The sequence below is a fragment of the Cnephaeus nilssonii genome (assembly GCF_951640355.1).
Source record: "Cnephaeus nilssonii genome assembly, chromosome: 10".
Taxonomy (NCBI): Eukaryota; Metazoa; Chordata; class Mammalia; order Chiroptera; family Vespertilionidae; genus Cnephaeus; species Cnephaeus nilssonii.
The window spans coordinates 53,045,925-53,073,261 of NC_137081.1; the positions used below are offsets into that span (position 1 = coordinate 53,045,925).

Sequence of the window (27,337 nt, forward strand, 5' to 3'; positions counted from 1 at the left end):
TCTACTTATTGCTATTCCTGGCAATGTTCTACTTCTTGCTATTCTGGGTCCCAAATGAAGTTTGACAGACCTCCAAAAAGAACAAGTCCAGGAGGCAAAGGATGGCCTTCCAATGATGTTTTTACTAAAGGAAATTACTTAAATAGGTTCCTGCAATTAAGATCAGATTAATGATATTAACTGATCATTAATCCTAAAATATGGTCAAACCAAGACTCATAAACTACAAATTTGGTAAGAATGTCATACACTTGCTGATGCTACTTATAAACTGAATGTACTAAATCCTCAACTAGAAGACATTTCTCATTTTGAAATATAGAAGGAAGGAGAAACTGTTCTTAAAGTCAAGTTATTTAAAAGCGAAGCAGACTCAACTATTAGCACACCATTCGCCTTGTAAATACTCAGGAAGAAAATCTATCAGTAATGGAGAAGCAGTTCCTCTGTGCTTCAGTCAGTCAAGACGCCATCTCTGACTTTACTGTAACTGTGAGCACATTTCCAAAATGCCACCCCCATTACTTTACTTTATGCTTCATTTTCTCTCTAAACATCTCTTTTTCTTACTCTTTTGCCTTTCTCTCTCTCTCTCTCTCTCTTTCTCTCTCTCTCTCTCATTATAAATGTGTTTGTGGTTCTAAGGGATTCAGAAAAATGTATGCCCTAAGGCAAGGTTTTTACCTCATTTGTAGGTCATAGGTGAGCCCACCCATATATCCCAGAACAATAAAAGCCCACCCATATATCCCAGAACAATACACCATGGTAGACAATTCTGTTTGCTCACACACATATACATACATTTACATTTCCCCATCATCCTGGAATTTTCATGGAGAGTGTTGCCTATTTCTGCCTTTAAGACACAATAATCCTTGACCTTTAGAAGATGCAAACATAGTAAAATCACACTAATTTATTGTAATCAAACAAACAATGTGTGCTAGATAAAATAATGAAACTGCAGAACCTCAGATATCATCTCTATGTATATATGTGTGTGTGTGTGTGTGTGTGTGTGTGTGTGTGTGTGTGTGTGTGTGTGTTTTAATTTCTACAGGATCCTTGGAAACTATACTCAGATTTTAAAGTGGACAGGAACTCCATAAATACTTACTGAATTCATTTTAAAGAAATGCCATTTCATTACTTGCAGAAAAATTGAGAAATTCATGTATTCTCTGAAGATATTCAAAAGTAATTTTCTCCAACCACCCATCAGATTGGCAGTTATTTTTTATGATAGCCATTCCAACCCAATTAACTAACTGTTCCCTAGTTCCAGGACAAATGCTTTTATGAAGAAATATGTTATTCTTTGCTTAAACTGGGTCTTTGCAAAGTGTTGGAGAGCTTTTAAAAAATGGTTGATTCCTTAAATCACTACTTGACAAATAACTCACGAGCCAACATAGCATAACTAAGATGTTCATAATCAAAGAAAAACTTTTATCTTACCAGCAAAACCAAGAGCCATAATTATGTCTTCTGCTATCTTTTCTTTGTATGATTGACTTAATTCAAGGGTCACATCAGAGAATTGGGTTCAGTCAATAATTATAATTGACATTCAGTGTTATTTGTAATTTAATTTTGAGTTGGTCAAGTTAAATGTGTCTAAAATTATAATAGTAGTATTCACTTATGGGGTATTTAGGATAGAACAGAGGTTCTCTATAAACTTTATACGTGTTTGATAATTCCTACTACACTATGGCTTATGAGGTAGGTATTGCTGTCCTCATGTTGCTGCTAAGGAATCTGATGCTCAGGGAGATTTTTTGAATGACCACGTCAGAGCTGGGATATGTAACAGGGCCATCTCAGCCCAGAGTCTAGCCTATGCAGCAATATTTGACAGATTATGCATTTCTAATTAGTGGAAATGTTCTTTATTTTGGGTGTCCATCATGGCCACTAACATTTCTGTTTTGTTCATCCTATGTCCTACATCTGTGTGTCCATCCCAACAAGTAGCATTGAGGCTCTTGACAAGAAGTGATTTGGCGGGGGGGGGGGGGGGGGGGGGGGGGCGGGAGATCAACCGGTGAACTCATATGCGCATATGTATGACCCTTAGACACAGATAATAGGATGGTGAAGGCTTGGTGGGGAGAGGGGAAGAGAGCAATGGGGGGAAAAAGGGACATATGTAATACTTTCAACAATAAAGATTTATAAAAAATGAAGTGATTCTGCATAATTCTCTTTATTCACTATTTTGACTTAAGTGATTAGAATTTTATTAAAAATGTTTTTATCACTATGAAAGGTTTTACACAGATCCTTATAAAATGTATTATTTTTCTGGAAACAGCATGTGCAGTAAGAAAACGTAGGCTTTATCCCCATAATGAAATGAATTGAAACTGAGAGGCTTAAAAAAACAGAAGTTTATTCCCTCAACACTCTGAAGGATAAAAGTGTGAAATCAAGCCATTAGCTGGGGCATGTTCTGTGAAGCCTATAGAGGAAAACCGGTGTCCTGCCTTCCTCTGAGCTTCTGTGTTGCTGGCAGTCTTGGTGTTCCTTGACTTATAGACACATCACTCCTATCTCTGTCTCCATTGTTATGTGGCATTCTTTCTGTGTATCTATCTCTGTCTCTTCCCCTCTTTGTATAGGGCCCTCTTCAATCCACTGAGTATAACCTACCTCATCTTAAGTTGATTACATCTGCAAAGATCCTATTTTCAAATAAGGTGACATTCACAGGTACTAAGAGTTAGAATAGAGCATATCTTTTGGCAGGGGACACAATTCAACCCACAGCAAACACTTACATTGTAAACCTGTAATATTTAAATGAGATAATGCCCATCAAATCTTCAGTAAATAATAGGCATTCAATAAGGTTAGGGAATTTTACAGTTGATCATATTATAGTTGTCTCTGAGACCTCAGGTAAATTATTTATCCTGAGTTAGTTTCCTCATCTATAAAAATATAGATAATAATGATTATCTCAAAGAGCAGCTGAGAGAATTGACTGTCAGAATTTAACAACGGACCTGGTGACTAACATAAAGAGAGTCAGTATTAACAATCCTATTTCTCTAAGATAAAGCATTGATGAGCTAAGCAGGCATGTGCCCTGACCAGGAATTGAACTGTGACCTCTTGGTTCAACCAGGACAAGAGATTAATTTTCTAATATGTATGTATTTTAAGTAATTTATAAATATTATAAACTAGAGGCCCAGTGCACAAAATTCGTGCACTGCGGGGGGGTTCCCTCAGTCCAGCCTGCACCATCTGGGACCCTTCAGGGGATGTCTTACTGCCGATTTAGGCCCAATCCCTGGGCCTAAACTGGCAGTCGGACATCCCTCTCACATTTCATGACTGCAGTCTCCCAACCGCTTGCCTGCCTGCCCGCCTGATCACCCCCTAACCACTCCCCTGTCAGCCTGATAGACGCCTAATTGCTCCCTGCCAGTCCAATTGCCCCCAACTGCCCTCCCCTAAAGCTGGTCCCCCCAACTGCTCTCCCCTGCAGGCCTGGTCGCCCCCAACTGCCCTCCCTTGCAGGCCTGGTTGCCCCCAACTGCCCTCCCCTGCAGGCCATCTTTGACCACATGGGAGCGGCCATCTTGTGCAACAGTGTGAGGGTCAATTTGCATATTACCTCTTTATTATATAGGATGTTTAAGATATGATCTAACCTATTTCTCTTATACTGAGTCACACATATATTAAGAAGGCAGCATTTTTAGATTAGCATATACAGCACATACAAAACACTTAAACCAGACATTTAGCTGAACCTGCTTGACTCTGATATTTACAAAATGATACAATCATCCCGACTTATTAAACATCCATGCATACACAGATGTGCACATAAACACAAATGATTAAATATCTACTTTAATTGAAGCCTTAGAAAGTTATTTCAATACAGAATGCTGCAGTGATTTTACAATCTAATTTCAATATTTTATTTATTAAAAAACTTCCTATGTGACAGATTTGATTTATTGTGTGAATCCTTTTCATCTTTTAATTTAAATATCTGGGTAATCATCAGTGGGGCTGCCTGTTGCAATAATTGCTCAGGCTTTGCTATATTTCTCAAAACATCTGCTGCAAAGCCAGGGGATTCTAAATCTCCCCAGATACTATATGTTTTACCTGATTAATTTTGTTACATACTGCTCTTCCCAATAGTAAAAAATACACCTAGCCTATTAGTTAACTGCAAGTCCCGAGTAAAGGATAAATAACAGATGAGCAGTCTCTACCAACACCTCAGCATGGCTTTAACAGCTGCCAGAAGTGCCATATAATCTTTTGGAAGACTTAATCATTTCCTATTGCACTGTTTTGAAGAGAAGAGTAGTTATTAATACTGGTGTTCTCACAAAATTTTCACAGTAGATCTTCATTGAATAAATAGTGTTGTTTCATATATAGATTTTTGTTGTATATAACACTTAGCAGTTAGAGGTTAAACAAATAGCAGTGTCCTAGCAACTAGGAAAACTGTATTTGGTAAAGAGAACAATATTTTAGACTGTATTAAGCTGTATATTTAATTGTTGGTTTCAGGAAAGAGAAAATAGAAATGTTTTTCTGGAGACCATAGGGTTCCCCCTTTTTTAATACAGTGAGGTTTTAACCCATCTTCTTTCCTTCCTTCCTTCCTTCCTTCCTTCCTTCCTTCCTTCCTTCCTTCCTTCCTTCCTTCCTTCCTTCTTAAAAGAAAAGTCTTATTGCCCGGCTGGTATGGCTCAGTGGTTGAGTGTCAACCCATGAAACAAGAGGTCACTGGTTCGATTCCTGGTCAGGGCACATGCCTGGGTTGCAGGCTCAAAGCCCAGTAAGGGGCATGCAGGAGACAGCTGAGCATTAATGATCCTCATTGATATTTCTATTCCTCTCTCTTCCTCCCTCTCTCTAAAAATCAATAAAACATATATTTAAAAAAGAAAAGCCTTATTAAAGTTTAATTAATCATGTTTTACCTGTCTAAAGTATCTTATTTCCCAAATGTGTAGGAGAAGTTGGCTCTCTTAAGAAAAGTTAATAGATTGTGTAGCTGCCTTTTACTTTTTAATCATAGACCCCTTAGAATCTTACTCATGTTTTTAAAACAAATACTTACTTATCTAATATTTTATTTCTAACAGCACTCCAAAGTCTTTTTTAATTAATTTAAACTTACTTGGGACTTATGACTTATACATTTTTCCTATTTCCAAAGAAGTATAAGGTGACATTATAAAATATATATGCATTTAGACCATTAAAATGGAAATAGAACTATTAAAACAACGTAAAATAATTGTACTAAAATTCCAAACTCATATAGTTTTCTTCAAGAAAGCAAAAAGAAACTGCAATTAATGAAATAACTCTTTCATTGTCAGTTTTTAAAATGAAAGAGAGATGAAAACTTTGATTCCTCAAGAGAACTCAATTATTTTCTAGAAATAAATGATAAAAATAATAGATAATGCAAATATTTACAAAAGCAATATTACAACATATACATTGCATTCAGTGGTAGTTTTATGGGGGAAATGCAAAAACATACCTCCTATATCAAACTAGAATGAAGGCTTCAAGTTTGAATATGAGAACACTGTGTCTCAATAAGAGGCCTAACCTTATGAGTTTCTGAAAAGTGTCTGTATTTTAACCTAACCTGATGAACAACATAGCCAAGTATTCTCAGAGGGATGAGCCTCTGCAGATTTAGCCTGTCCAATTGCCTTCTTGTCCTGTGATTTTCCCCAACATGATGGAAATTTGAAGGCAAACAGTTGGAGGGGGGGCAACGTTGGGATTGTGTGTGGTCTGTGTTGCTGAATAAGGTCAGCATCATATGAATTAGATGTGCAGAGAGCAAAGTACCCATTCTTCTGTACAAACAAGAATCCAAACTTGCCTGATACAGAACCAACTCAATTTTAATAGATGCAAACTTCTGTGATGTTTGTAGACCTATTTCTTTATTTTTCATCAAGAAATTACTTCCTCAAGTATCTTACACCTTTCTGGCTGAGATTCTAGATTTTTTAAACTTCTTATTATGAAAATGTTTAAACATATTGTGAAACTAGAGATAACAATAAATACCCACCACCCAGTTTCAATAAAATCAACATACAGTTAATATTGTTACATACAAGCAGACTCTCTCTCCCTGTTATCTTCCCCCATTCTGGATGATAGTGAAGAAAACCCCCAATACTATGTAATTTCACCAATAAATATTTCCCTGTGAACCCCTAAAAGGCAAGGACTATTTAAAAAAAACATAACCATGATATTATCATCATACCTAAAAACAATAATTGTCAATAATTCCTGTAGCAGCTTATCTCTAAGGTGGCCACAATTTGAATTCTTCTCTTTCCCATGCATGTCATTTCCTGTCAAGAGGTAAAGACTATCCTTCCATGCTACTGAATCTTGGATAGCCTGTGACTGCTTTGGCCAGTAAATTATGGCAGAAGTGATGCTGTGCCAATTCCAGAACTTGACCTTAAGAGGACTGGATATTTCCACATGTCTCTTGGGAGTACTGAGTATCTACATAAGACATCATACTATCCTACTAAAGAGATCATATGGAGAAATTCTATATGCTCCACATATTATGCAAAGAGCATATGGAACTTCTTTCTAGTTCTCCTGGAAAATCTTAAAAATTACTGTATCTTGGTGAAAAGCTAAAACAATATAATAATCTTCTGAATCAATAAGATAATCACTTAATAACAGAGTACTGCCATCTGACCTGGCTTCAGTGCCTAGGACTATTTTTGGATTTTCAATGAGACTGCATGACACTAGCATGCTGTATAATTGGCTGGTAAAAGTCATGAAAGAATTGAATAATATATAAAAATGGCATGGCCTTTCAGAAATCGGAAGAATTTGTACCATAACTTTTAGTACCATACCAATTGCTACAAATGCATTTTCAAAACATGTTCCATTGTTGTATATACCAAATTTCAATGGCTTGGTACCAATAGATACATTTGAATATTGCAAATGAACTTCCTTTCTGAACCTAGTTCCAAAAATAATTTAATTAGATAATAACTTAATGTAGAATTCAATAATGCTCCAAAGCAAAATTGAACTTCACGTAAACAAAAAACTTTTGTACAGTATCAAGTAACACCATTAAAATTGGCTTTAAACACCTATTAGGAATGAAATTTGAATTAAGAATTAGATTAGATTACCCTATAATGGTAATACAATTTTTGAATTTTGTAATATCATTTTGATAACATGCTAATACAAACAGGCACTGAGGGTTAGAACAGAGAAAAATAGTCCACCTATTAGATCAAACCACACATATTAGTCAAAATGCAATCAGGTATATCAAATATTAAATTAGTGATGATAGTTTTGCAATTCTATCTAATAATAGAGTAACATGTAAATTACCATCACTCCGCTACGCCCACGATTGGGTGGCAGGAGGCTGGGGGGCAGGACTCGGGGTGGCCTATCCAGCCATTGAGAGGCACAGATCCGCTGCCACTGAGGGGGGCTACCCTGCTGTTGAGAGGCGCAGGGGGCAGGACTCCCGCCCCCTGTGCCTCTCAACGGCCAGATCTGCGGCCGCTGAGGGGGCCTGCCGCTGCGCCTCTCAACGGCAGGGTAGCCAGGTGTCTGCGGCAGCCCCTCTCAACAGCAGGGTAGCCCCCCTCAGCGGCCACGGACCATCAAAAGCGTGGGAGCTGGGTGCCTGTCTGCTCCGGCACCAGGCCTTTCAGAAGCCTCCGCCGAGCCAGAGGCTTCTGAAAGGCCTGGTGCACCAGCGGACAGGCACCCAGCTCCACCGCGAAAAGCAAAAGCGTGTAGAGGACCCTACACGTGCATGATTCAATCATGCACTGGGCCTCCAGTTTTTTTATAATTTAGTTGTTTATGTTTTTGTCATTGTATTAGTTTTCTAGAGTTGCTATAGTAAAATATCACAAAGTGGCTTAAAACAATGCAAGTTATTCTGAGGGTTGGGAGTCCAAAATCACGGTTCCTGCTGGAGGCTCTGAGGGAGAATCTGTTCCATGTTTTTCTTGCAGGTTTTGGTGGCTGCCATCAATCCTTGGTGGTCTTGGCTTGCAGCTCTCTCTGCCTCCACTGTCACACGGCTGTGTCTCTGCAGCCACATTTCTCTCTTTGTGTAAGGATACCAATTATTTCATCAAGGCCCACTCCAGTCCACCATGACTTCATATTACTTGATTACACCTACAAAGACCCTATTTTCAAGTAAGGTCACATTCACAGGTACCAGATACAAGGATTCAGCATATCTTTTGGGGGTACACAATTCAATCCACAACAGTCATATTAAGAGGTTTTAACCTAGTTTTATTTTGGTACATATTTACCTAACATTATCAATTTAAATATTATAAATCATCATTGGGGTTCTGCAATAAGTATCTTAGCCTTAAAAGGAGTCTATATTTTATTCAAGTGTGAGAAACCCTGACCTAAATGAGAAAGTCTGAGATTACTATCATGTCACATTACAATCTTCTATAGCCTGTCCCTGTCCCTATCCACTGCCCTCCTCTACCACTATTTCCTGGCATTTTATTCATCAGCATTATACAGCAGCTTAACCCACAACACATTATTTCATACCTCCCTGCCTTTCTTCATTCTTTTAACTCTACGTGTAATATTATTTCCTTTCCAATTTTTGCATATGTGCTATGGATAGAGTTCCATCCACAGTTTTGCTTCTCAGGGGAAGCTCTAAGGTGCTATATGTATGTAGAATAACTTCTGCTAAAACAAATATTAAGATTGCCCCCTATGGGAGGTACCTACCAGAAGCAGGTCATTAAAGCAGGGAGCAAGCTCAAACATATATTCCTGTCTTTAAAAATGACTTTTTTTGGTTCTCTTTGCATAACTCGATACTTTTTTTTATGAGAGAAATTTGTGAATTTAGCAATTTGGGAAGATCTCAGCAGCTGTCTTGCCAGAGGACACTGTGTGCATAGAGAAATCTAATGAGAGGAGGAACTGGGAAGACAGAATAGGTCCATATTTTAGATGACTTTGAGAGCCAAAATAAGGTTTTGGGTTTTACTTTCTATATTCTGAGTAGTCCCTGATTTTTGAGAAAAAGACATTACATAATGACACCATAAGAGATGATCCATTCTTTCCAGACCAAAATATCTTACACTGGTTTTCTGTACTAAGCATAACAGGATCATGTTCTATCAATCTGCACTTATGAATTGATAGATTATTTAAACATCATTCCTATTTGGATTTTGGAAGTCAGATATCACTAGAACTATTGATATAGATTTAGATCTTGGATTCTGAGGACTTTTAGTGTTTAATAAATAGTGAAATCCTTTATTTTACAGATTTCTCTTTTAGTAATAATTAATTCCTGTCACTTTTCACAATAGCTTAAATTAAATCCCTGTTTCCTCCATATACAACTTTATTTTGGACTGAAAAAAAATGGTTAGGTTCTTTATTATTTTTTTCAAAGCTAGTTAAATCACTTTAGTTATTATCTAAAAAGAGCTTCGCTTATTTTAACTGAACTCTTTCTGTTATATTTAAAAGTCATGCTGTATCTCATGTGAGGTTGTTATTTAACTTCTCAAGTTTTTTTTCTCATTTAAATAGAACAGTAACTTATATGTGGGTGGGGATGTAAGAAGTATGACAATAAAAATAAAATTGCAAGTTGCATTTTGTCTGAGATAGTTTATTATTATAGTTAAGCTAAAACCTACATGGATAGAATTACTAAGAACACAGAAATAACACTCTTTGACTAATTAATGGGATTTCCTGAGAGCCGTGCTGCAAAGCTGATGGTTTATTAGCTGTGGTTAGAAGAATATAGTCTAAGAAAATTTACTTAGTGAGATTCATTTTGAAATAAAGCCATTACACTTATGTGGGCTATCCATAATGTAAAATTTTAACCCACCACTCCTTTAAAAATGCCTCTATGTGCCATTTGTGGATCCATCAAAATGTTAAATTCTTGAAAACCCATGTATTTACATTTTCTGGGTAGCTAAATAACTTTTTTTTACCTTTGTTTTTAAAATTTGGTTTAAAATCACAAACACACGAACCTTTCTACTGGGTAAAGTCACGATTCAAGTTTAACTCATTTTTTTTCAGATAACCTAAAACTCTAAAAAATGGACTATTTTAGTCTACTCAGTGCCTTATTAAGTAGAGTAAATCTTAGAGTTTGAGCATTGCTTGGTACGTAAGAATCCTGCAACATTTCCAGGTTATTCTTCTAAACATCTCCTTGCACAATTCTCTCTTCATGATCCTCTAAATGTGATGGAGAAGTTCAGGTGTAAGTATATTTGTCCCAGACTATGAACATGATCATGGATCCAAGTAGCCTGCTTCTATTCATTACAGCCAATCCTTTCTTAGGTTTGAAAACTGAATTGCTCATGTATCAAACTGATTTCATGATTTTCTAAAAAAAAAAAAAAAAAATCTATGTGTTTTTATTTCCGACTAGTAGTGCATTCCAAAGGAACTAGTAACCAGTACTTGTTATCTCATTATTTTTTAGTGAAAATAATATTTATCAAAAACACCAATGAGGTTTCTGAAGTTAGGGATTTATACTGGCTTCTTCAAATATGCACTTTACAATTTATGGATTCCATTACGTGAATCCTTCCCAATAGATTTTGCTGTTTAATTACCTTAATATTTGTATAGGTTTGGAGGTTGAATAACGGCACTTTTATATAGTGTATGTTTTTTCTTCCTGTATTCAGGTTCTCTCCTTAGGAGCAGACGTCCTGCCCGAATACAAACTGCAGACGCCGCGCATCAACAAGTTTACAATATTGCACTACAGTCCTTTCAAGGCCGTCTGGGACTGGCTTATCCTGCTGTTGGTCATATACACTGCTATATTCACCCCCTACTCGGCAGCCTTTCTCCTCAACGACAGGGAGGAGCAGAAACGGCGAGAGTGTGGCTACTCTTGCAGCCCTTTGAATGTGGTAGACTTGATTGTGGATATTATGTTCATCATAGATATTCTAATCAACTTCAGAACTACATACGTTAATCAGAATGAGGAAGTGGTAAGTGATCCCGCCAAAATAGCGATCCACTACTTCAAAGGCTGGTTCCTGATTGACATGGTTGCAGCGATTCCCTTCGACTTGCTGATTTTTGGATCTGGTTCTGATGAGGTAAGAGTAGTTTAAGCATCTTATTTTCTGAAAGATTGCAAGGATAAAAGTGAATCTATTTTTTAACTGCAAAAAAATAAAATAAAATGACTGGTTGCTTTACAAACTTCCCATATCTCACAGGTGACATTCATTTTCAGTTGAAAATGCTATAAAATGAAGTGGAACCATCTTGCAATTGCAAATAATTCACAATTCTTTCTCTTTTTGCTAAGAGATACTAAAGATTGTTTACCTTTAACCAAAAATTAAATGATAAAACAGTGTTTCATAGCACATAGCACATTCCCAGGGTATAAAATCACTACATGTTAATCCATGAGTATAAAACTGTCAAAGGTGAAGATGTCTCTTTCTTCACTCAAAATTGTGGTTTGAGAGAGCAGAGACTTACTTGTTTTGTGTTCAAATTATGTAGAAGAGGCATCTTCTGAAATGTCTTGTTCCCAAGCTTTCTCTTTAATAATATCTAGGTTGGAAAATACTTCTTATGTTCCCAATACCTTGGAAAGCTGGAAACTATATGGAAAGCTGGCATGTGTATATATAGTACATTTTCTGAATACAGAGTTCATAGCTTTAGTCAGATTCTCAAATAGGTTCATTCATTCTGTAAGCATCTATTGAGAACCCACTATGTGCCAAGTTTACAGGAAAGAGTGAGACAAGGACCACACTGTCTGGAGCTTGCAGTCTACAGTGGGAGAGCAGCAGATGAATAGAATAAGTACCATCTGAGAAATGCTTTTATAGTGCTGTGTACAAGGGACATGTGAGCATGGAAAGGGGAGTTCCTGATTACCGGTGGAAGTTTTACAGGTAGAAAGGGTAGGAAGATCATGCTAGTTAGAGGAAAAGCCCATTAGAGGCATGAAACTATAAACTATTGGTTCCCAGCCCTATCAGACCCAATATAATAAATATTTTATAATTCCCCCTTTTATTGTCCTATATAATAAAAGGCTAATATGCAAATCGACCAAACGGTGGAACGACTGGTCGCTATGATGCGCACTGACCACCAGGGGGTAGACGCTCAATGCAGGAGATGTCCCCTGGTGGTCAGTGCGCTCCCACAGGGGGAGCCCTGCTCAGCCAGAAGCTCGGCTCACAGCTGGCGAGTGCAGCAGCAGTGGTGGGAGCCTCTCCTGCCTCCCCAGCAGGCGGACATCCCCTGAGGAGTCCCAGACTGAGAGAGGGCGCAGGCCAGGCGGTGGGACCGCCCCTCCCAGTGCACGAATGTTGTGCACAGGGCCTCTAGTCATTAAATAAAAGTCATAGATAATATAATCTTTTAACACACAATTTTACAAATGTAATATATAATTTTTATCCTTAATATAAAGGAGAAATAAAAGAAATGTTTCTAATAAAATACCTAGTTAAATATATAAATGCTTCAGGTATGTCTATATTAAATGATATAATGAAGTTACCAGATGCTATAACCTAGTTATAATGAGGAAGTCCATATTTAAACAATAAATTCAATATTTAACTAAATATTTTTCTTTATATTTGCCTTTTAATATAAGGGTTGAATATATGTATGTGTGTGTGTGTGTGTTTATATGTAATAAATGTATATATACAGGTAGATATGTATATATACATATATATGTGCATTTTAACACTTATACACACCTAGAAACACTGTGACTGTGATAACTACAAATGCATATATGTATACACTTATACATCTACTACAGGCCCAGTACACAAATTCTTGCACAGGTGCGTTCTGGCTGGCCTGCCCCAATTGGGGCTGATTGGGCCAGGCTGGCTGGGGGGAGGGGTCCAGGGCAGTTGGCGGGCTGGCCCTGCCCCCTGGTCAAACTCAGGTCGAATTCCCAGTCAAGGGGACAATTTGCATATTACCCTTTTATTATATAGGATACATATTTATACTGATATAACCATGCTACATATCACACAGTACACAAATACCAAAAGACCTGTTGTCATTGAAGGTATAATTTTCTAAAACATTGAACAACTCTTAGTAAAAGTCCAAACTAAACAAATTAATCATCTCTCAATTTACATGGTGGCTAAATTCCTGGAAAATGTAATGAATATTAAAATGGGCAAAACTGAATTTATTTTATGTAAAACCTAGCTTCAAGGCTCAGTAGCTATAAATTTATTTTTAGCTTATACAAATGACTGTGGACATTGAAAAGTTATGTAGAACACAACATTTTTGTTGTTATTGGAGACTGCTTTAGGCATTATAGGACTTTTGCCTACCTTACTCTACTGGAAGTAAAGGACAATTCAAGGTGAGAGTGTCAAATGCTATAAATACATAAAGCATGATGAGGACTGAAAATAAGTCATTGAGTATATCAGTTCCATGTTCGTTGATATTAATTGGATATTAGCCATAAGCCAAACTAAAGTGGCTTCTGAAATTAACAGGATGTGAGTAAGGCCTCCTCTTGCTAGAATCTTGGTAATAAAAGGAAAGAAAAGGGACAATATTAGAAGTCTTCACATGAAGAAAAGGATTGTTGTGTTTTTATTCCTAAGCTGTTTGTGAGCTGACAAGAAAGAGCTATGTGGTGCAGAATGACTTTGGGGTGGGGTGGGGGGCCTAATTTGGATGGGAAGATTAGGAAAGACCTCTGAGAGGAGGTGCCATTTTAGCTGAGACTTAACCAGAAGCAACAAGCTTCATGAAACCACATGCAGAGCATTTTAAGCAAAAGAAAACACTAGTGAAAATGGCCCCACTGGGGAACAGCCTTGGCGGGAAGAAGACCAGAAAGAAGGCAGTGGCAGCCAGGCTGGCCCATAGTGAGAGGAGGTGTGCTAAGGTGTGAGGATTCAGAGTTCAGAGGCAGGGGCCACATCACATGCAGCCTTGGAGTCTGTGTTTATTCTGCCTGCAATGAAACCTTTGGGGTGGGAGTGACATGATCCACTGGATATTTTGAAACACCTCATGGCTGATGTCTGCAGACAATTTAGTCAGAGTAGAAACAGGGAAACCACTTTAGAAGATTTCCTATAATGTAGGAGGGACAAACAACTATGGCTTGGACTACGTGGTGGCAATACAGGTGAAGAGAAGTAGGTATATTTGGAATATATTAGAGGAGAGATTGTTGATGGATTAAATATTCTTGGGGGATTAGAGAAAAGCAGAATTGCCTGACTGGCATGGCTCAGTGGTTGAGCACTGACCTATGAACCAAGAAGTCATGATTTGATTCTCAGTCAGGTCATGTATCTAGGTTGTGAGCCCGACCTCCAGTGTGGGGTATGCAGGAGGGAGCCAATCAATGATTCTCTTTCTATTGATGTTTCTATTTCTTCCTCCTTCTCCCTTCTCCTCTGAAATCAATAATAAAAAAATATTTGTTTAAAAAAAGAGAGAAAAGCATAATTAATGATCACTCAAAGATTTTGTTGTTTCTTCCTTCTTGTTTGAAAATTTTTTGGGGGGTTGGGGAAGGGACTTAAGCAACTTTTATAGATTGTTGCACATTTATCCAAATGGGAGAAATCTGGGGAGAAGAAGGTGGTTTATGAGCATAGAAAGTCCATTCAGGCCATGCCTATTAGTCATCCCGTACAGATGACAGGTAGGCAAGTCGGGCACCACATGGGCAGCTAGAAAGATGAGTGAGTATAAGAAAAAGAAATGAGATTCATTAGATTATAAATCAGATGCAATCATGACAAAGGTTTGTTTGGATCAGAGCTTCCATAGCAGGACCGTGCACCAGGTTCTACATGGGTCTTAGAAAAGAATGGAGATTCATATCTGGCGGGTCTGAAGCAAAGCCTTTCAGCTGGCATTTTAAAAAGATCCAGAGGCCTATTTGGGATAAAGGGGAAGCCCAGGAGAGAGCTTTTGGGTGTTCACAGAATATTTCTACAAATAAATACATAAATAAACAAGTTAAAGTGATTTTCAACTAAATGTAAGAACATTCATGATTTCTTTTCTTCCCTAATATTTGTATTGATTTTTAGAGAGAGGAAGGAAGGAGAGAAAAATATCTATGTGAAAGCAAAACTTCGATTGGCTGATTGGCTGCCTCCTGCATGCCCCCACTGGGGACTGAACCCACAACCTGGGCGTGTGGCCTGACTTAGAATTGAACCAGCAACCTTTCAATGCACAGGATGTCGCCCAACCAACTGAGCTACACTGGCCAGGCCCATTCATGATTTCTTAATTGCTTAGTTTTAACTGAATTATTAAAATGTTTCCATGCATCACAGCATCATGAGTGACCTTAGAGAAAAGAATTTTGTTAATGTCAATTGAACATGAATGTCTTTCTTCTAATTTCCCAGCCCAGACAGTGTTGCTCAGTGGTTGTGCCAACCAATGAACCAGGAGGTCTCAGTTCCATTCCAGGTCGAGTCACATGCCTGGTTGTTGGGCTCGATCCCCAGTAGGGGGCATACAGGAGACAGCTAATAGATGATTCTCTTCATTGATGTTTTTATCTCCCTCTCCCTTTCTCTCTTTGAAATAAACAACAAAAATAAATAAATAAATAAATAAATAAATAAATAAATAAATAAATAAAATAATTTCTCTAAATTGTAAGCTACTGTTGCATTTTAGTTTTATTTACACTCAACTCAGGAGAAGAAAAATAATTTGAATTTTGGATTTATATTATTTTATCTATAAAACATGTTGGCAATGGTAACATGTTTTAAAGGTAAGCTTGGCATATACATACAAAGGATAGCTTGGCATATACATTTTTACTAAAATAGATATATGAGCAGAATTATTTATTTTCTTCAAAATATCATATTAATTTCTTTTAGTTTAAGTAAATGCAAATTACCTATAAATAATTAGAGGATCTTCTATAATGTTAAAAAAAATAGGTTGTAGAAAATGAATACCAGCAATAAGTAGGCCTATGTCATTAATATTTCCTGGATGTTAGTGTCATACAGACAGACCAAGGAAATGGTTCCTTATTTCTTAATATTTGCATCATCAAACATCATGCTATCCATAGCAAATTACTTTCATATTATTGAAGCAAAGGAGCAATATTATTGGATCAGCCTCCAGGAAGCCAACTTGTCATTATCTGCCTCAAATTTTCCCATATTTTGCTTAGCTGTGGCAAGTCTTACTTTCAGAAATATTAACAATTAGAACCTAGAGCATTCTGTTTAGTTAAATGCTTCATTAACCTCTTCTACCCCTGAAAATAGTATTCTTTTGATTAATTACTTGCTTTGTTGGCCTCTTTACTTTCACACTTAACAGTTATTCTTCATGGATTGTGAATGCAGGCAAGACTTTTGAAACCTAAGTAACTAAAGTGCTCTCTGAGGGAAAGTTTTAATCAGAAGGAGGAGTTTCTGCTCACATTGATGTCTTTACTTCATTAATCTGATAGATGAATCATGGAATGGATACAAAGAAAAACTTAGCAGGCATCTGATTATCTTGTCAGCATTCTGTCTGAACCTGACCTCCCCAATAGTCGTCATTAGTTTGTTGGAAGTGAATTTATAATACATTAGCCATACTCGTGTTTAAATTTAAATAACAAAGCACATTTTGGAGACACGATTTCAAATATGTGCCTATACATAAAGTTACTGTGTCTTTCTCCTTAGCTAGTTATTGGGGTGTTATAGCAGAAGTTTCCAATGGCTCGTATTTGATGCTATTGGTCATGCCTGCAAAAATTGTGACATGATAAGTGAGAGATGCAAAATTTCCAAAGGAATAATTTTTGAACCAAGGAGATATAGGAACATTCCATAAAAAAGGTTTTTTATTTTGCATTAAGTTAATCATCTAGTCATTATTTACGTGTGATCTATTGTGATGTATTGACTACAATTTGCTAGAGATGGCATAAAGGCACAATTTTTGGTTACATATTTCTCAGACCAAGTAAAATTTCCATTTTAAAAATGTAACATCCATCATTGTTTATTTACTGTAACATTTACATAGTATTTAGAATCATTTGATGCCCAGTTTTCTGTGTTCCTATAACTAAAGAAAGAGAAAGTGAGTTTAAATTGCAGAAAAATAGAATGTTAATTATAAAACAAAATAAAAATAAAAGGTCTAAACAGTAAAGGTTGTTCAATATTGGAGCGAGTTTCCCAGGAAGGTTTAAGTTCATCTTCTCTTTAAAAGCCACAGTTAGTGGAGAAATGTGTGAGGTTTGGTATGAATAAAGAAAGGATAAGTTAGGTTATTCCTTCAATGTTTCTTATACACTCAAAATGTAGCTCTTTGATTGTATTAGTGAGTGTGTTCTTAGAAATATTGAAATAATGTGACTCAAGATGAACAACAAACTAGAAACTAGTTTCAAATTATTAAGTTATATTGGTAAGTAATTCATTAAATGCTGTTTACAAGTACCAGAGCTTAAAGGTAATTGAAATAAAATTTAAAGCAAAACGTAAGTGTACAGTTATGAAATTTATTACTCACTGTTCCCATTCCTCCTCTTGTATCCAAATATTTCTTGACAAGCAAGACAAACTAATGGATTAAGTAGAAAGTTTCAGTGACAACTCAATTTATCAACCCTGTAGATGAAACCAAAGATAACATACTTATATTTCCTCATTTATAAAAGAATAATTCTTTCCACTTACCGTAAACACCAGTTTTAGAGAGAAAACCTCTGAAATAAAGTATTTCAAATGTAAGAGTCTTGAAAATGTTTACTAAAAAGACAGTAGAATTATTTTTCAAAATAATTTTGAAAAACATTTGAGCATAAGATTTTCTCTTACAGATGAGGTTTTCTCAGTTTAACTGTAGCCACATTTAATCTTGAGTGGAGAGTTGTTGAATACTGATCAGAAATATTCTATTCTATTTCAGGTCTTGAAAATGAATTCCACTACATTAAGAGAGAATATTGCCTGATATATTGTAAAGTGTCTAGTAAAAAAAAATTACGTAATCTTGAATCTGGGTCTAGTACCTAACATAGTTGCAAGGATATAATTGTTTAGAATATACATTATTAAAATAAAATTTAGTTGAGAAGGTCATAATTAATAAAGAAAACTAACTTCTAACTCAATATAATAAAGTATCTAGGACTTTAATAAACTGTGGATATAGATACATTTTTAAAAATTGAAATTGGATTATATTCATCAGTGCCTCCCTCCCCTCCCCCTGAAATTTAAATAAGTGAATTTCCAGGGGAAGAGGCATTTTACATTTTTTTTAAAATATGAAAAAAGCATTAAAAATAAAAGCCTTAAATAAATACACTTTTTTATTATGGCATTAAAAGCGAAAAGAATTTGAAATATCATTGAATCAGAGTTCTGAGATGGCGTGGATATTGATGAGGCGGAGCCTTGACTTGCTGTAGTTCATGGGCAGGGAAGGAAACAAAGTACCTTGCTTCAATCCCCTGCAAAATGGCTCAGCTCTTTCTATATCTTACTTATTATCATTATGTCTTTATATTTCATAATAACAATACTTACCTCTAGTGAGCTTTAATGTTTTTTTAATCTCTACCAAAAGTAACAATGAATGCAATATTTTTATAATATCCAATGAAAAGCTCAAGAACTATCATCTAAGAGAAAGTCCATTATCTCTATAATTTTTGAAATTATTATGATTGATTTAAGAATGGTTTCATGTCTATTTTTAAAAATTGAGAAAACCCACAAAGACAGCCTCCCATAATATGTCTGGATAGTATATAAAATTAGATATGCTGTGAGATAGCCATACATTCTGAAAACACTCCATTCAGCCAAATTCTGATGTCTACAAAATTATATTGTAAGGTAATTGTCGGTCACATTTTTCACTTGCAGGTCATACAAGATAGTCCATTGTACTAAACAATGGAGACAAACAATCTCCTACAAATCAGCAAGAGGATATTGACCATTCCTTAGTCTATTCTCCCTGAGATTTTGGTGCAATCACTTCTTTGTGTTGTGCAACCTGGGACAAAACTTTGCTTAAATCTATCCTATCTAATAAAAGGGTAATATGCAAATTGACTGTCACTCCAACACACAAGATGGCGACCCCATGTGGTCAAAGATGACTGCCACCATGTGGACATAAGATGGCCACCACAAGATGGCCAGCAGGGGAGGGCAGTTGTGGGTGATCAGGCCTGCAGGGGAGGGCAGTTGGGAGGGACCAGGCCTGCAAGGGAGGGCAGTTGGGGGCAATCAGGCCTGCAGGGGAGGGCAGTTAGGGGTGACCAGGTTGGCAGAGGCAGGAAGTTGGGGGCAACCAGACCTTCAGGGGAGGGCAGTTGGGGGGACCCAGGCCTGCAAGGGAGGGCAGTTGGGGGGGACCAGGCCTGCAGGGGAGGCAGTTGGGGAGACCAGGCCTGCAGGGGAGGGCAGTTGGGGGCAACCAGGCCTGCAGGGGAGGGCAGTTGGGAGGGACCAGGCCTGCAGGGGAGGGCAGTTGGGGCAACCGGGCTGGCAAGGGAGGGCAGTTGGGGGGTACCAGGCCTGTAGGGGAGGCAGTTGGGGAGACCAGGCCTGCAGGGGAGGGCAGTTGGGGGTGACCAGGCCTACAGGGGAGGACAGTTAGGGGCAACCAGGCCTGCAGGGGAGGGCAGTTGGGGGTGACCCGGCTGGCAGGGGAGGGCAGTTAGGGGTTACTGGACCAGCAGGGGAGGGCAGTTGAGGGCAATCGGGCCAGCAGGGGAGCAGTTAGGCATTGATCAGCCTGGCAGGAGAGTGGTTAGGGGGTGATCAGGCCAGCAGGCAGAAGCGGTTAGGGGCAATCAGGAAGGCAGGCAGGCAGGCAAGCGGTTGGTATCCAGCAGTCCTGGATTGTGAGAGGGGTCGGGCTAAAACGGGCAGTCGGACATCCCACGAGGGGTCCCAGATTGGAGCGGGTGCTGGCTGGGCTAAGGAACACACACACACACCCTGCACAAATTTCGTGCAGCGGGCCTCTAGTAAAGAGATATTTAAGCAACAAGAAGAAATGAGTTATTGCAATACTGTGTTATCTACAAGATGTGCTGTATAAAATTGTAGCTAAGAAAGAATGCCCAGGTGTATTAGTGCATCTTGATAACAATAGAAAGAAGGTCAAGTCATTTGTCATATTGTCAGACTAACATACAGTTATGTTTGGGTACATGGCTTTGACTCTAAAGTCAATATTCACTTATGAAATTGGGTTGAGACTTCATTGTGTACCCAATTTCTTAAGCTTTTTTTGTTCAGAAAAGATGTCTCTTGGGTGTTATTATATAAGATATATTTATTTATCTGGTTAGAAAACGTACTGTCATTTAGGTTTTATCTCATTGTAATATAATTCTAGAAGTAACATCAGAGGTTTCTTTGGGAAGAGAGCAAAAAGGAGGTGGGTGGCATGCCAGCAGATTTTATTCCCTTTTTCCTTGCCTTATAACATCATTTTTACCTACTCTACCACCTTTGCAGCCTGAAGAGTCAGTTCTTATTATCACATTATGATCTAGTAAAAACAGCTAATTTCTTTTGAAGCATCTCACTTCATTAATCAAATATGCAGAGAATTTTCATTATGTTTCATTTACTTTGGGGTTCAAAGAGAAATTTTGTTCTGAGGACAAGAAGTTTTGAATAATAATCCTCAGATATTACTGATTTCTCAATAGAAGGAAATATATAACTGGGCTAGGATAAAAAATAAACATGTAAACTTAAGCAGTGAAGTATAGAAATGATGACACATTGAACCAGAGTGATTCGTATTATCAGAGTCTGAGCAGTCAATGCAACTGGATGAAGTTCTTGTCTTTAAAATCCCTGCCGCACCGTAGCTGGTTTGGCTCAGTGGATATAGCACCGGCCCGTGAACTGAAGGTTCCTGGGTTTGATTCCAGTCAAGGGCACAGACCTAGAACTTCGGTTGCAGGCTTGATCCCCATTGCTGGTTGGGACACATGCAGGATGCAATCAATCAATGTGTCTTTCACATATTGATGTTTCTCTCTCCCTCTCCCTTCCACTCTCTCTAAAAATCAATGGAAAAATACCCTCGGTCAAGGATTAACAAAAAATAAATAATAAAATAAAATAAAATAAATAAAATAAAATAAAATAAAATAAAATAAAATAAAATAAAATCCCCGCCATTTCCTGTGGAACCTGCAAAGCCAATGTTAAAATACCTCCATTTGGGATTCCAGATATCTGGGTAATGCATTTTGAAAGTGTGTAAACTCTATCAACTCATTTTATAAAAAAGTTCCTGCTTACTGATGAAAACAAAATGCCTGGGGTGTTCAAATAAGAACTGAAGAGCTACCATTTATAGGGTATTTTCTAGAGTCCTGTAAGGTAGGCATTATTATGCCCAAAACACTGAAAATTGATGCTTAGAGATTAAATAAGTAACTTGTCCTAGGTGACACACTGGTATAGAAGCAGAATTCAAACAGTCTTAGCACATAAGTGCTAAGCTAAAATGCTGATAATACAAATAGAAGAAAATTGACTTTCCTCCCAAGGAACTACTTAATACTAACTTAAATTCTCTGTTTATTTACTGTGTTGAGATATATTTTTAAATTTGTGAAGGACAAAAAAACTATTTTCTGTATTGCACTTGAAAAAAAAAAAAAAGAACCCAGCATTGAAAACAGGGAAGACTCCCCTCTCCACACATTCCAAAATGAGCTAAGTCTGGAGTCCAATTGTGATCAGCACATCTCAACTACACAAGCTCCTCTCACCTGTAGAAGGTGTCAGTACTCAATTAAAGGGGGATAAGCACACATATGTAATACCTTAATCAATAAAGAAATATTTTTTAAAATTTTAAAAAAAGTACTCAGGGAAACTGAGAAATCTCCCCTTCCCTTGTGACCATTATGACCTAAGGGGGGTTGGGGGGGGGGAATGCAACAATTACAGTATTTTAATGAAAATTTTTTTCTTGATATTTAGTGCCCTTTTTCCACCAAGTCAATGTGAATAGATATAGGGTGATACTTATGTCATGAACTACCTCTCTAATTAAAATATATGTTCTTAACTCAGTTGAATGCACTTCGTGAAATAAACACCAACAATGAGTAGATAAAATGACTAAATAATTGATTGGTAAACACCATGTAGCTATGGAATAATTATATGCACTGTGAATTATGTAGTACTTATAGTTGACATTATTTAGGAAACCCAAAAAATAAACTTGTAATTTGTACTCAGCAGATTTCAAGTCCAAACAGCCAGTTAAGTATCATGTTATTATATAGAAGTGTCCTATCATTAGATACATGGTCAATAATAATCATGTAACTAGTTACATATATTACACCACAAAGCAAAATGCATTATATCATTAGGAGAGCAAGAAACAATTTATCAACTTAACATATTTAAGAAGGAAAAAAATGCATTTAAATATAGTGTCTAGTGCATGCATGCAATCATCCATTAAGTTTCCCGGTTATCTGCTTGACTGGCTCCTTCTCCTTATGCAGATCTTTCTCAATCCCAAGGACATCTTCTCAGCAAAGCCCTCTTTTATAAACTGGTCCCCATTCCAACCCAGCCCCCAAACGTCTTCTGTCATATCACTCTGTCTCATTTTCATCACGGCACTTCTCATCTCTGAAATGACCTTATTGTTTGTTTACCTTCCCAATAGATAGTGAGCTTGTTTCTCTTCATTAAAGAAGACACTTTGTCTGCCAAATAACTGTCTCTCTTAGAAAAGTGACCATGTATGTTTTTTTCAATACTCTACTTCCAGTGTGTGGCACATGCTGGGTACACCAGTAACACCCTGGGATGTTTGTTGGTGAAGGAATGATTTACCCATGGTGGTTAGAGCATAAAGTAAGATAGATAAATCCTTGGTCCCGGAGTTCTTGCATGCCAAGATACTGAATTAGTGTAATGCACATTTGCAGAATATTTTACAAAGTGGGTAAGAAAATACTTAATTCAAATACACAGTTTTCATTGATGCCACCATGTTGTTTTAACCTGTTCCTGCTACTTAGCTTCACAGCAGCATACCTTGAACTTTTATCAACTGTTTCTGACCACACATATTTACTTCCACAGACAACAACATTAATTGGCCTTCTGAAGACAGCTCGACTCCTCCGTCTTGTGCGAGTGGCTCGGAAGCTTGATCGGTATTCAGAATATGGCGCTGCTGTTCTAATGCTCTTAATGTGCATATTTGCCCTGATTGCTCACTGGCTGGCTTGCATTTGGTATGCGATTGGGAATGTAGAAAGGCCCTACCTGACTGACAAAATCGGATGGTTGGATTCCTTAGGACAACAAATTGGAAAACGTTACAATGACAGTGACTCAAGTTCTGGGCCATCCATTAAAGACAAATACGTCACAGCACTTTATTTTACCTTCAGCAGTTTAACCAGTGTAGGATTCGGGAATGTGTCACCTAACACCAATTCGGAAAAAATCTTTTCAATTTGTGTCATGTTGATTGGCTGTAAGTAGACTTCTCTTTTGTTATCTATTAGGACAAAATAATATCACAAAATTGATATCACCAGAACATTTTGAGTAAGGCAAAATATATATACATATAAATAGAAAATTGTAGAAGTAATGGGGTTACATATTTAGGTATCATAGTATTTTTGTCTTTAAAGAGAAGCAACCAAAGGTTTTCAGGACCTCAGGAAAGCATGAGCATAAAACTGGAGTCACACAGGTCTTGGGATTCAGGAATTGAGACTTGCAGTTCACCTTTACTGCTGTAAAAGAGTGTCCATAATTTATTACCATAGTTATCTTCTATTTCCAGCTGAGGCAGGTTCGAATGGGAAAGATGAGCTTACATTATATTACTAGACGTCCTAATTAGATATAGAAATATATGTCACTAATTTATATGTATATATGATCACTAATAATAATGCAAGTTAATCTCTTATATATGAATATGTACTTTATGTGTGTGTATGTATATATCTCCCTATTATTGCCCATAAATCCCTTTCCCTGTGACACTATGTCAAGGCCTAACTGATTGACCTTTACCTTGTAATTGAGTAATATCATGAGCATTACTTATAAGGAAAACTTTTCTTTAGAATAAGAAAAAAAAGTTTGTATTGGACTAAAGATGTTTTAATAGCAGTATATATTTTTTTTAAATCACACCTTGGATCCAGTAAAGATAACCTTGCTTATACCAGGAAGCAATTGGCAAATTGATGAAAGTATAAACTTAAAAATAGCATCATCCTTAGATTTCATACAAATTTGAAAATTGATTCAAAGAGTTTGTTTTTTACATTTTTAGGGGCTTGTACATGGAATTATAAATCCCTTTTAACGAGTAATCTTGTAGCCATGGCTGGTGTTGCTAAGTGGTTAGAGTGTTGGCCCACACCTTGAAGGGTCATGGGTTTGATTCCTGGTCAAGGCACGTACCTGGGTTGCAGATTCAATACCTGGTCCCAGTCGGGATGCTTGTGGGAGGCCACCAATCATTGTTTCCAGAGAGTTTATTTTTTATTGTTCCAATATTGACTAATGAAATGTGCTTAGATAAGACTTATTTATGAAATTTTAAAAGACTCACCAGTTTATTGTCCACTTTATTTAAAATTTACTTCATATATATACACACATATACATATATATATATATATATATATATGTCTTGGTGGGGGCGTTTTTTTAGTAACATTTGAATAGGCAAAATTGTTATATTTAAGTAACTTTTAAAATATTCTTCAAATTCAGACTCAGCCATGGATGTAAACACAGAAGTAGCATTGCATCCAGAAATGGAAATGGGCCTACTGGAGAAAATAGAAAAATTATCTTAGAGAACACAGTCCCTGTTATATGATTATAACTGCTAGCAAATACTTTGAGTGGTTGTGAATTTTAGTGACATAGGTAGCAAGCAAGCAAAAGAAAAATGTGTCTTTTATTATTTAAACACCTATGTAAAAATATATATATATATAAATATAAACTTTTTTAAAAAGAAAACAAAATCTGCACCTTGAAACTTAGAACTTATAAGAAAGCATTTTTAAAATGCACTGAAGTTTAACCTATTCACCACTTAGAAACCCTTACCACTTGTGAAAATTAAGTGAAATTCATAATACTGTTTATCAGTACTTTATTTCAAGTTCAAAAAAACTCAACTTTTTACTTGCTCTGTATCTAATCTTTAATTCCTAAACCAGGGGATTTGGGGCAGTTTTCATTATTTTTTGTTTCCTTTCTGCTTTTCTTTTTTCTTTCTTTACTCTTTCTTCTTTTTAAAATGTGACATGAGGTCATTTTTATTGATTCTTTAGGAATGTGTCTCCTGCAAGTGAATTTCTTATTTTTAAAAAAGAAAAAACATTCTAGTTAATTGGGTAGAGTATGAGACATCCCACTTCCTACATGACATCCTTTATTTGAATAACAAATCAGTTTTGCAAACCTTAATCAAAATGGGATTATATAAAGCTTAATGTCACACAGGAAACATGTGTAAATATTCCTGAAGAACTTTATGACCTGTTAAGCCATGAATAAAGAAAAAAGTAAAATTAAGACTTGAAACTTAACAATAGTAAAAATGTCACTGATATTTGCTAGCCATCAAATAAGTGTAAATGTAAGTTATGTTCATGTATTTACATCTAGGTATTCTAATATACAAATTTATTCTTTATTCAACTATCATAAATAGAATAAAAGACATTTAACTTTAAAACACATAAACCAGTAAACTAAGGCAAATGTGTTTCATCTATGATCTACTTAACAAACATCTTGGAAGAATTCCTTGTGTTTATAGCATGGAAAACATGTCATTGGATTTCTTCTTTTAGCCATGGTGGAATAACTAGAATACCCCGATATCTTTTTTTAAAGGGCATAAAACTAAACAAAATATGCAGGTCAACTGTTTTTATACATTTGAAATAAAATAGTAGGGCATCTGATCCCTCAAAGAAGGAAAACAAACAAGATGGGCCTCCTGTTATCCTCAGCTTTCAGTCTGGAGGCACTTTCTGCAGTGAAAGGTATCTCACTGAGCTAAGAACACAGGATCAGAAGTTGTGGAGGCAGGTGCTATTATTGACAAGACAGAGAACCAGAAAAGAGGCAGCCATGGCATGGAAAAATCTCCAGAAACCTGGATAGGTATCCCCTTGAGTCTACTGATGAATGCCAAGTCACAAATGCATGAGGTAAAATTCCTCCAATACTGACAAATAAATTCCAGAAGTACTGTAAGCTGAACAATTCCCACCAGCAGAGTGGAAAACTCTAAATCTCAGAAAAATGTTACCATAGGACTAGAGCTTGTCTAGCCTAACAAAGCCTAAAATACTAGCCTCAAAAGGAGCAAGCTGATCTATGAGTAATTTAACTGCCTGCAAGAACAACATCCACCATTTCTAAAGGATGGCAAAGAATATAAAACAATGAACAGTGTTAAATTTGCAATGCCCACCATCCATTAAAAGATTAATAGATATGCTAAGAAATAAGAATTGTAACGCATAAGCAGGAGAAAAAACATTTTTTAAACCTACAGCTAGAGTTAACAGAGATTATAGGAGTAGCAGACAATACCAAACCCTTGAACAAATGTGTATGTAGACTTCCAGAAAATGGACGGGAGGCAGAAATTATTTTTTTTTAGAAATGGCTGAGATTTTTCCAAAATTGATAAAAACTATAAATCATAACTCCAAGAAGTTCAGTAAATCCCAAACAGGTAAACACACACACACACACACACACACACACACACACACACACACACACACACACACAATGCATTATAATAAAAATATGCACAATGCATTATAATAAAAATACTGAAAACTAATGATAAAGAGGTAAAAAAAATCTTAAAAACAGAGGTGAAATTCTCATGCATTGCTGGAAGAAGTGTAACATAACAATTTTAGGAAATAGTTTGGCCATTTCTTATAAAGTCAAACATGCCATACAACTCAGCTGTTCCATTTTTAGGTTGTAAATGGGAAATGAAAATGTTTGCCCAAAGATTTGTGTAAAAAATGTTCATGGCACTTTCATTCATTATAGCCAAAAAACTAGAAACAGTGAGCTCTCTAGCTACAGAGGAGAGAAACTGTGGTATAGCCGTACAATACAAATCTGCTCAGTGATAAAAAAAA

The 27,337-nt window shown here is 36.7% G+C and overlaps 1 protein-coding gene across 2 annotated transcripts in view; it reads left to right on the top strand.

The window, feature by feature from the left end:
• Positions 1–27,337, top strand: part of KCNH7 (potassium voltage-gated channel subfamily H member 7) — a gene marked incomplete at both ends in the record, with an annotated part of 421,921 nt that overhangs the window by 343,575 nt on the left and 51,009 nt on the right. For both annotated transcript variants that reach the window (XM_079783286.1, XM_079783285.1), the window contains 2 exons: positions 10,782–11,207; positions 23,253–23,652. In XM_079783286.1, coding sequence (XP_079639412.1) covers positions 10,782–11,207; positions 23,253–23,652 — 826 coding nt within the window. The remainder of the gene's footprint in view (positions 1–10,781; positions 11,208–23,252; positions 23,653–27,337) is intronic.